The sequence below is a fragment of the Culicoides brevitarsis genome, chromosome 3, assembly GCF_036172545.1.
Source record: "Culicoides brevitarsis isolate CSIRO-B50_1 chromosome 3, AGI_CSIRO_Cbre_v1, whole genome shotgun sequence".
Lineage (NCBI taxonomy): Eukaryota > Metazoa > Arthropoda > Insecta > Diptera > Ceratopogonidae > Culicoides > Culicoides brevitarsis.
This window is the reverse complement of record NC_087087.1, coordinates 18,629,211-18,640,636: the sequence shown is the minus strand read 5'-3', so window position 1 is coordinate 18,640,636 and position 11,426 is coordinate 18,629,211. Positions and strand designations below refer to the sequence as shown.

At 30.0% G+C, this 11,426-nt stretch overlaps 1 protein-coding gene across 4 annotated transcripts; it reads right to left on the bottom strand.

Annotated features, from left to right (window-relative positions):
* Positions 1 to 541: 541 nt before the first annotated feature.
* Positions 542 to 10,925, bottom strand: LOC134836097 (glutamate dehydrogenase, mitochondrial). 4 transcript variants are annotated; one of them, XM_063851292.1, is made up of 6 exons: positions 10,304 to 10,925; positions 2,476 to 3,068; positions 2,257 to 2,418; positions 1,417 to 1,621; positions 1,121 to 1,162; positions 542 to 878 (listed from the first exon to the last, which is right to left on the bottom strand). In XM_063851292.1, the coding sequence occupies exons 1-6, from the start codon at positions 10,716 to 10,718 to the stop codon at positions 607 to 609; spliced, it is 1,689 nt and encodes a 562-aa protein (XP_063707362.1). In that variant the 5' UTR covers positions 10,719 to 10,925; the 3' UTR covers positions 542 to 606. The 4 variants fall into 4 exon arrangements, with proteins under 4 accessions (XP_063707362.1, XP_063707363.1, XP_063707364.1 ...); XM_063851293.1 differs by lacking the exon at positions 10,304 to 10,925 and adding an exon at positions 5,103 to 5,520; XM_063851294.1 differs by lacking the exon at positions 1,121 to 1,162.
* Between the last annotated feature and the right edge of the window lie 501 nt (positions 10,926 to 11,426).

Sequence of the window (11,426 nt, the reverse complement as noted above, 5' to 3'; positions counted from 1 at the left end):
ATTATTAAAAAAATTATTGAAAAAACTTATACATAAATAAAAAATTAACACCGGTTACTTTTGAAATTTTTTTTATTTTTCACTAAACTTTTAAATAAAAGAAATTTTTTTTATTAAATTTGGAACGGTTTTAATCATTTTTTTGTCGTAAATAGAAGAAATAAAGTTATTTTCACGAATGCGAAAAACATAAAAATTCTGGAAAATTTATTTAAATAAAACAAAATTTAATTAATTTTTAAATTTCATAGTTTATTTTCGAATCTTTTGAGTTTTGTTTCTTTCATTTCATTATTTTATTTTTTTTTTAATAGACAATAACAATAATAGGTAATTTTCACTTTTTTAGGTTTGTTTCTTGTATACATTAACAATTGAGGGAAAAAACATTTAAAAAATCTCTTCAAGCCTCGTTTTTTGCTTAAAAATTTAAAATTTTCACTTTTTTCTTCGAATTTTCTACTAATATGGCTTTCCTTTGTGTTGTGGCATGGCGATTTTATTCATTAGACGAGTGAGGTTGAAATGCAGTGTATTCTCATTTTTTTTTTTGCGAAGCATCTTTTTTACTTTTTTTGTTTTGTGGTGAGCAAGGAATTAGCACCTTTAGAAGGCCAATCCAGCATCGCGGTATGTGGTGAAGATCTTTTCGATGGAGTTGACGTAGGCAGCTGTTCTCAAATCCAAGCCCAAGTTGTATTTCATGGCGGTACGCATGATGGCGCGTGCGGAACGTTCCATTGTGTAGTCGAGACCGCTGTGGACAATGTCTTTTTCGGATGCGCCAGCAATGCGTTTCTGGAAGGCTTCCGATGGCGTAACTGGGATACGACCACCGACATTTCCGAAGCGACGTTCCAAAGATTCCTGAACGGATTCTGGAAAAATAAAAAAATTATTAATTTTTGATCATTTTTTAAAACATTTTTTTAGAAGAAAGTTAGTTTTAAGAAGAAAAAAGCATTTAAAACATGCACGTGTTAGTCAATTTCACACAACATTGAAGGTTTCTGTTTTTTTTCTATAAGGCCGATCAAAAGCGTCATTAGTGATTTTTTCTAAGATTTTAATCGCATGAAACATAAAAAATTGCAACAAAAGTTCAGAACTGATACATTACTGTCATTTTCGAGAGCCTTATTTATTGACTCCTCAATCGAAGCTATGGACAAAAAAGAAAAAAAGTTTCAATCAACAACAAACTCAAAAGAAAATTCATTTTTTTTCTCGCAACAAATTTTGTGTGTGAAATTTTTGTGTTAATTTTTTTTTTCTTGCAAATTTTTTGAAAAGTGCAAAAATAAAGTTAAAGCCAATCCAGAATTATTTTAGTTTTAGAAAAGAAAATCAGAAAAATAGCCAAACTTTGAAGAAATTATGATAAAAGCTCGAATAATGTCACATCGAGGGACTCACCAAGTAAATGCAAGTTGGATTCACGTTCATATTTGAAGGTAAGACGACCGTATGAGACGTGGTTAAGATTCTTTAACCATTCGAAGAAGGAAACTGTGACACCACCGGCATTGATGTACAAATCGGGAATAACGAGAATGTTGCGGTCGATGAGGATCTTGTCGGCGGCTGGTGTTGTGGGACCGTTGGCAGCTTCAGCAATGATCTAAAATTATTTTTTTTTTAGAAAAGTTCGTTTTAATTAGACGATAACATTTAATCAGGTGAAAAAATTTAATATTTTTATTTTTTGTCTCATCAGGATTTAAACTTTGCAAAATCAAACTTAAATTTTTCTAAATAATTTTTTTCAAAAAAATATATTTTAGTCAGTTGATTTAATTTTTAATCATTCAAATTTCTGATGTTATGAAATTCCTTATAAAATAAAATTTTTAATATTTTATGATTTTTTTTTTAATAAAGAAATGTCAAAAAAATTTCCAAAAAACTCTAAAAATTTTTAATTAAAAAAAATTAATTTAAAAAAATTCAGGAATTAAAATTTTTAACATTTTCTGATTTTTTTTATTGTTATAGATCCTTTTTATTTATTTATTTTATTTATTTATTATTATTATTTATTTTTTTTATTTAAAAACCTTTGAAAAATCCAAATTTTATCAAAATCATAAAAAAATAAATAAAGCCGCTCCAAATAAAATCAAATAAATAAATTCAAACTAAATTCAACAAAAAATTGGCGCGAAAAAATTAAATAAAATGTTTTATTTTAAATCCTAATGCGACAAAAGCTCAAATAATTAAATTAAGTCGCTTTCTTGCAAAGGAAAAACTCACCTTAGCCTTGATTTTGTGAGCATTGTCACTTGTGATGACTTTTTCGACGGCAGCTGGTACGAAGATGTCGCACTCTTCGAACATCAAGTTCTCGCCTTCGTACTTTTGGGCACCGGAGAAACCGTTGATTGTTCCGTGTTCCAACAAATGGGTTTCGAGAGCCTGTTTCACGATGAAAAATTTAATTTTTGAATGAAATTTTTAGAATTATCGACGTACCTTGGGGTCAATGCCTTCTGGATTGAAGATGGATCCGTCGTGTTCGATGACACCGACGCATTTGGCTCCAGCACGGACCAAATAACGGCAAGTATGGAGACCGACATTACCGAAACCTTGCACGATGAACGTTTTGCCGCCCCATCCTGGCGTGGATCCGATCATGCTCATGTAGTTGGCTTCGTTGATGAAGTTTTCCAAGCCGTGGAAGACACCGCGACCGGTGGCAGAAACACGTCCATGGATACCGCCTTGATTGATGGGCTTGCCAGTGACGCAGGCATGAGCATTGATGTCTTTGTGACCGATGGTCTTGGCGTAGGTGTCGGCAATCCAGGACATTTCACGTTCGCCAGTGCCCATATCGGGAGCGGGCACATCGACGCCGGAGCCGAGGAAACCTTTCTTCGCGAGCTCGATGGTGAAGCGACGCGTGATTTTTTCCAATTCATGCTCGGAATACTCCTTGGGGTTGATACGGATACCGGCCTTGGCACCACCGAAGGGCACATCGACGCAGGCACACTTGAACGTCATCAACGCAGACAAGGCAGTGACCTCGTCACGGCACACATCGAGCGAGAAACGAATACCTGTGAACGAAAAAAAAACATTAAAAACGTGCTCTGACATAATTTCGCGACATGACCTTGATAACGTTACATCCCGTATCACGAATTTCTTCACTTTACTTAACAAACCAATCAATTTATGATTCAATTGAGAACATCATGTGAGCTAGAGGAGCATCACATTTTATCTTAATTGGACGTGATTGATGAAAGTAAATAATCTCCAGTTGTGATTTCGAACTAGAATGAAATCTGAGGCGTTAAAACGCCCCATTTTACGGAGGAAAAACTTTCAATTAATTTTTTTTTTATTTTTTGTTTCTAAAACAATATTATCAACTCCGTCCGCCACAGTTGACATCATCATATTTTAATTTATTTTGCTGATCTTTTCATTATCAATTTGCCGGTCGACTGTAAACAAGTGTCGACACTCTTTCGTCGGTTATTTTTACAAAAATCATAAACAAATTCCGTGCAAAGTTGAAAAAACTTGTCTGTCGATCAGCGTTTCACACGAGTTTTTGACATTGAATTGTGGTGAAAAAAAAATAAAAACTTGCGGAAAATTAAATTTTTTATTGGAAATGGAAATTCTATTTTTTTACGAAATCAAAAAAAAATATGAAAAAAAAAAATAATTTATAAAAAAAATTTGAATTTTACTCATTTTGACCTCAATTATCCAAAAATAGAATTTTATTTTGTTTTTTTTTTTAAATTAAAATTTTTAAATAAAATTTTTAAGTATCCGCAATTTTTCTTAAAAATTTTTTTTTTTTTAGAAAAATATTCTAAAAAATAAAAATTTAAAAGAAAATGTATTAAAAAATGGAAAATGTCAAGTCAAAAAAAAAAGAAAATAATGCAATTTAAAGGGAAAAATTGAAAATTTTTATATTATTTATAATAATTTTTCTTAAAAAGTTTTTAAAAATATTATTTTTAATAAAAAATATTCTAGACTTTTTAAAATAAATATTTTTTTAAAAAATTTGTATTTTAATAAAATTAATTTAATTAGAAAAAAAAAAATTTTTTTTAAATTTAATTTTTATAATTCTTTGAAATTAAATGATTTTTAAAAACTGTAACAGTTATTTTTTTTTTTTGAAAAAATTATAAAAATTTCCCATTTTTCCCCCTAAATTCCATTATTTTCCCCTGATTTTTTTTAACTTAAAATTCGTAAAAAATACTAAATTTATTCATTTTATTTTTTGTATTTATTCATTTATGTCCGTTTATGAAAAATTAAGAAGATTTTCCGAATTTTTTTTTTTTTTTGAAAATTCTACAAATTTATGATTTAGAAAACAAAACAAAAAATTCGATGGGTTGAACGAAGCTTACTGGTCGACTTACTTATATCGAATCACAACAAGAATCGTATGTTAAGAACTCTCATTCAAAATTACACTTAAAAAAATGGGAAATAATTCAAACATATGTCTTTCTCAATTATCTTCTCTCAAAATTATCACCAGAACACAGAACCAGTGTACGATGATAAACACAAAAAAAAATCTCGTGAAATTAATGCGGGTTATATAACAAGATTAATAATAATAAAAGACACGTTGCACCAATTAAAAAGACATAAAAAAAATCTTATTAAATTTTTTTGACCAAAGGTGCGCCAAAATATTTTTGCTGAGATAATAATAGATTTTGCCGAATCAAAACGCTCAAAGAAGTGATGAAAATTAATTTTTTTGATTTTTTTTTCAATTAAATATAGGTCGCCAATGTTTAGGAAGAGCATTGCCCGCAATTGCCGGCTGCATGAATCAACAAAAGTTAGTAAAAATTACATTTTGTTGCAATATCGAGAGATAAAAACAAAATGTTTGCCAAGTCGGATATCATTTAGTCATCGTATAGATATCGAAAGTTGTGTTCGGCCTAGTGAAACACATTTCGATATAAAAATAGAATCAAATGCACACGAGACACGACAGATGCGTTCAATGGCCCTCTACGAAAATTTTCTATTATTTGTAGAAAAATTTCTCGGAATTCCTCAAATTTTTTCATCACATTTTTCGCACTCACCTCCCTTCGTTGGCGTCTTGTGGGTGCTGTGTTGTGCCCGATAGCACGTAATAATCTCGTAATTTCCGTTATCACGACGCAGTGGAAAGGCAATTTCAATGATATGGTCACACGGTTGCATCAAATTCAAGATGCCTTGCACCTTTTTACGCTTATTTTCCAGACTTGTTTTTTCCTTCATGTCAGCGACGAGATGTTCCTCGACGACTTGGCAGCCGCGATGGTAGAAATATTCGACCATATCGAAAAATTTGGGGTCCTTGGCGGTAGGAACATTCTTAAGACGGTCGGGAATTTGATGTGTGGCAGCGCCGCGAGACGCGATAATCGGAGCGAATTTCGTCAAAAGACACAAATCTTGACGCGTTGCCGCAGTTTTAACAAACGTCTTGAGATGCAACATTATAAAATATTTTTTTTAAAGAATGCGAACGGAACGAGAGTCAGTCGTTAACTGAGGAGGAATCTACAATTTTTGCGAGTGTTTATTCAATAAAGTTGAATTAAATTTGATTACTCGCATCGCGGCACGTCGCACATCGTCGTCGTTGTCGTTGATTTTATTCTCAACATACATCTGTACATATTTATAAAATACCCGGAGGAAAGAAAATGGGTGAGATTGATCCCTTAAGTTTATGGGGTCAGAGTGAAGGGGTCAATTTGACTCCAAAAGAATTAATATTTTGACCCCTTTGGAGTCCAATTGACCCCTTCAATCTGATTCCTTAGGGGATCAACTAAATCCCCTTTTTGCAGTTGGTCATCCGCAAACCCGAAATATTAATCCCTTCATGAGGTCAATTTCATCCTTTGATCAATTTGATCCCTAATTAAGAAGTCAATTTAATCAAAAAGTTGTCAAATTAAACTCTTAAGAAAAGGATCAAATTTATCTCTTAAAGGATGAAATGAACCTCTTGAAGCGTATTATCGGGTTTCCGGATGACCAAAGAGGATTAAATTGGATCCTTAAGGGGTCAGATTGATTATTTAAAAAAAAGTATGCCTTGAAGGATCACAGGGAGACTATGTGACCTTTTTAGAGACCCTCAAGGCTTCAAAATTAAGCCCTTTAACTTTCAATGTGAAATTTTTCCAAATTTTTCAATTTTCAGAAAAAAAAAGACTTTCGAAAAATTAAAATTTAGGAAAAATTTCACATGAAAAGTTATAGGGCTTAGTTTTTAAGCCTCGAGGGTCTTAAAAAAAGTGAAATTGTCCCACTGGGATCCGAAAATTTATTTAAGGAGTCAATCTCACCCATTTTTTGTCCGTAGAGTATGACTGCGTAAAATAACGTTCTAATGTTGGCACTCTACGCAAATTATATAATTTTGATGAGAGCGAGAGAGAATCGTGCGAAACACGACGCAAAAGAAACAAAGAATTAAAAACAAAAAATAAGGTCGTCGCATCTGTGACACATGCAACAATGTGATACATTTTATCAATCGTCATTCTTAAAGCAATCTGTGGATAGATTGGATGCCGCCACCTGTTGTACATGCTTGTTGCATGTCTATTCATTTCATTTTATTTCGCTTAGTGAAAGTGAAAAGAAAAACCGCCAAGTGAGCTTCAATTCAACAAATTTGATGGTGTTGCGGTTGTTGTTTGCCGAAAAATAAACAAGTGGCGGTGTAGAAATGAAAAAATACTCGTTGATTAATTATACCTTCGTGCTTGTCAATAGAAGTCGGTGTACAACATAGAGAAGAAATCGCGTGATACAATAACTCAATTAATGAGGTGGTGATTGTCAAAAGGTGTTTTAAGAGGGTAAGTGTTTAATGAGTGTTTTTATGCATTTTTACAAATATTTGGAATTTTTTACAATTTTTCAAATAAAAATTTTTTGAAGACAATTCTTATCAAATTGAGCAATCGATTTTTCTATTAAATTTTAGTCCAAATCATCAATTTACTGTGTAATTAAAATTGAAATAATTAAAATTTAATAATTTTGTAAAAATTTTAAATTCGAAGAAAAGCATTAGGAATTAAATTATTTTATTTAATTTACTTCAATTTAATTTATATTTATTTATTTAAGGAGAATAAATTTTTTGTCGCCCCCCCCCCAATTTTGTCGAAAAAATTCAGGGGGAAAAATAAAAATTAAATTAAAAATTTAAATATTTTTGACATTTTTTAGAATTTTATTATTGAAAAATTACTGTTTACGTTAAAATCATACAAAAAACAAAAGAAAAAGGCTTTAATCAGAAGTTTCCAATTGAAATGTAAAAAAAATTTTTCAAGTCACGTGACCTAAATTAATTTTTTTCAAAAATTTTTATTTTGTGATATTTTGTTTGATTTTTCTTCATCTTTGAGTTCAAAATTGGAAATAAATTAAAGTAAAATTAAATAAATGTTAAAAATCAACGTTTAACGTCTAAAAATGTTAAAAAATTACAATAAAAAAAATTCAAAAATATTGAAATTTATTTAATTAATTTTAAAAAATTGAAAAATGCTTGTTTTTGAGTAAAAAATGTTAGACTTTGTAAAGAATTTTCTCTCAATCATTAAAATTGTTTCACAAAAATATAAAAAATCTTACTGAATTTTTAATATGTTTTTGAGGTCATTAAAATCCTTTAAAAAACATTTCCTTTAAAATTCAAGCTTGTAAAAATTTAAAAGATTTCAATTCAAGAAAAAATAAAAAAATTTCTAAGAAAATTCTTTTTATTTTTTACATAAAATTTTTTAGACATGTCACTGATTTAAAAAAAAAGAGCCAAAATTTATCAAAAAGTAAATTCTGGACTCTTATCAGAGACAAGCGTTGAATTTTTTAAATTCTTCAATTATTTATAAGCAAAAAAATAAAATAAACTACTAAAAATGAGAAAAATAAATTTATGAAATCAAAATAAATTTTAACAAAATTTTCTATAAGAAACCAGTCGCCTCCACTTAAATAACTTATTTTTTTCTTTCCAAAGCTCACTTTAACGATTAACATCATGACACATATATTTTTTGATAGTAACTATCTCAGCTACGAGCCTTGCAACAACTTTATCTTATCTTAATAAATTCTCCGTCGTAACACTTCTCATTGACTTAACGCTTTATTTGTTATTACGACACGATAAGCAATTTTTTTGTTTCACTTGCTTACCAAGTCAATGCACGGCTTCACTTTTATTTAAAAAAAAATCATTTCCTAACATTTCAAATATTCATTAAAAAATTATTTGATAAGAAAATCATAAAAAAAATCGAATCATATTTTTTTTCGGACACGTGCGTTTCGTTAATTTAAATGTTTGTTTGTTCGTTCAATTCTTGCTCGATCATAAGTTTTGGACAAAAATATTCTGCTAATAAATCCGATTTACACCTTTTTTCTTGGCCTTAACGATTGCGATTTAGATATTAAAATCACGTCCGGCAGTATGATCGATAAGTATGTTGATTAATGCACGCAACAGAGTAGCGGGAACTCTAATTTGTTAAGCAAATGTTATTGAATAATCATCAGCAGCTTCTAAAAAATTAACTTGACAACACCGTTTCTATTTGAGGATGAGATAAACATGCGTTTGTCTAGCAAAATTAGCACCTTACGAGATTTTGTGTGAAGGTAAGTCTTTTGTTAGACAAATTTTTCCATTTAAAAGTTACAAAAAATCATTTTTTGGGCCTCAGTAACGACCAAATTTGAAGATTTGACCCTCGCACGTCACTTTCGCTCTCAGTTCATTATTATCAGCTCGGTTATTAAATAATAATTACGTCGCTTGCATAATAAATATCAAGATAATATTGTGATAGGTCGTAATAAAAACGACACAAGATAATGCGACATCATCAGGTTTGCTGACATGACACGAGAAGCGACAATAAAAAAATCATAGAAGTTTTTAATATCACATTTTAAAATTTTTTTTCGAGTTAGATTTGGTTTCTATTTAACATTTTTGACTAAAAACTCTTGAATTTTATGAGTCATAAAACGAAAAATAATTTTTATTAGCGTCACTTGCCAAAAAAAAAATCTGAAGAATAGAAAAAACAAAGTCGTTAAATTATGTTTTTTGACATTTTTGTTCCTGTAACGCGCGAGTGTTTACAAACTGATTTGTGTATGACGAAAGCACTTTGGTGCCTATAATTAAACAACAGAAGGTCTAGTTCACTATCAATTAAATCGCTTGTTTGTGTAGTATAATTTAATTTAATAAAAAAAATGTGGAACAAAATCAAGTATGACACGATTCGCTTATCAATGCTTAGTTGATAAGAATTTTTGGCGAAGAACCAATTGATGGTCAACATTGCTAGAGGAATCTAATCTAATCTAATTGACAAGTGTCATTTTTCTACATTATTGCAAAAAATTAAATTAAATTTTTTTTCATTTCTTTCATATTTAAATATTAAAATTAAATAATTTTTAAAATTTTTTTTTTTTTATTTAATTTTAAATTATTTCCAAAAATAATTTTTAAAATATTTTTATTTATTTAATTTTAAATTTTTTTAAAATAAAAATTTTTAAATATTTATTTTATAATTTTTAAATAAAATAATTTTTAAAAATTTTTAATAATTTTAATTTAAGTTTTAAAATAATTTTTTAAAATTTTTTGTTTTTAAAAATTTTAAAATTTTTTTTTAAATATTTTTTTTCATAATTTAATGAAAATCATTTTTTTTAAACATTTTATCAAACAACAAGAATATCTTGCAAAGTCAGCTGATAAGCAAAATGTGATATTTTTTTTAAATCTGCATTTTTAGCCTCATTATTTATCGGCATAATTTTAGTTTAAAAGGAAAGAAACGATAATTGCAGTCAAATCGATATTTTTCTTGATTGACTGCTTTCAAAAAAAAATTATTCTGACGTTTTTTACGACTTCTGGTTGTCTCGTTGTACGTTTCTTGTGTAAATAAGTCGCGTACAAAAGACGTTTTATTTAGAAATAACCCAAAAAACAGGTTTTATTAGGGTATAAATATTTTTATGTTAGAAGATGCTGGTCAAAATTGTCATTTTATTAATTTTTGTAGGAAATTGAAATAAACCATGCTTGTGACGATGACGACGACGACATTTGTTCTACATTTTAAAGTGTAAAATATCGATTTTTATTGTGGATTTACACCAACACACATTGTTATTTTTTCCATTCAGGTCATTGTTCGCCGACTTATGTAATCGATTCAGAGGTACTTACCGCCTTTTGTTGGTGTCCTGTGAGTACTGTGTTGAGCACGATAACCGGTGATAATTTCGTAATCGCCATTGTCACGTCGCAAGGGGAATGCAATTTCGATGATGTGATCGCAGGGTTGCATGAGTGCCAAAATACCCTTAACCTTCTTCTTCTTCTCCTCCAAGGGCGAACGTTCCTTCTTCAACTCGTGCACAAGTTGGTCTTCGACCACTTGGCAGGCACGATGGAAAAAGTACTCGACCATATCGAAGAATTTGGGGTCCTTGGCAGTGGGCACGTCCTGGAGACGCTCCGGGATTTTGTGGTCGGCATAGGCGCGACTCTGGACTGCACTGATGGCGGGAATTTGCTTTGCGAGCAATGCAATTTCTTGCTTGGCAACAGCTTTTTTCACGAGATTTCTCACTTGGTACATGGTTGCCGATTAAGTTGGTTTAAAAAAAATACACGAAAAACCCTTTGGAATGTTGGATGGACGAAGAGATAAAAATGCGATAAAAAGTACTTTTAAAAAATATATTTATCTACACAGACAAGAGGAATTTATTCTGGATTTTTGTCCAGAACTCTGTGTGAATCGATATTTTTTTAATTTACTTGGTTGAAGCTACTCAACTCACAGTTTGCCACTGACTGATAGCAGAAAAATCGACACAGTACTATATAAGTATTCAGAATATCGTACAGTCAATGGAAGCAATCACTTTTATTCTTCTCACATTGTCGACTTCCGGTTGGGAATATTCGGTACAGTGACACAAACGGATATTTAATCAAAATTTGAACTAACGAAATTCACCTCAATATATTCAAAAAATCTGTTATAGAAATTTAAAGGGATTTTTACATTAAATTGCTTATTTTTAAAAAACAAATCTTTCTGAAATAACTTTTTGTTAAAATTGTTCTTAGAAAAATTGATTTACGCGTGACTTATATTAATATTTTTTAAGTTTATTTTTTTTTATTTTTCAGGGCCGTAATTAAAAGAAGATTTTTGGAAGAGCACAGAAAGTTTTTAGTTTCGTTTTTTAGACATCCTTTTGATGCTTTTAATTTGAATATATTTAGAGAGGATAAGCTCGTACTTTTCTAAAAAAAAAGGCAAAAATTTTCAGTTGCC

Excerpts from the sequence above, each read along its gene's own strand:
- LOC134836097 (XM_063851292.1), bottom strand. The coding sequence starts at position 10,718 with ATGTACCAAGTGAGAAATCTCGTGAAAAAAGCTGTTGCCAAGCAAGAA. Across the intron at positions 3,069-10,303 it reads CAGGACACCAACAAAAGGCG|GTATTCGTTTCTCGCTCGAT; the intron begins GTAAGTACCTCT and ends TTTCGTTCACAG. Across the intron at positions 2,419-2,475 it reads CAGAAGGCATTGACCCCAAG|GCTCTCGAAACCCATTTGTT; the intron begins GTACGTCGATAA and ends ATCGTGAAACAG.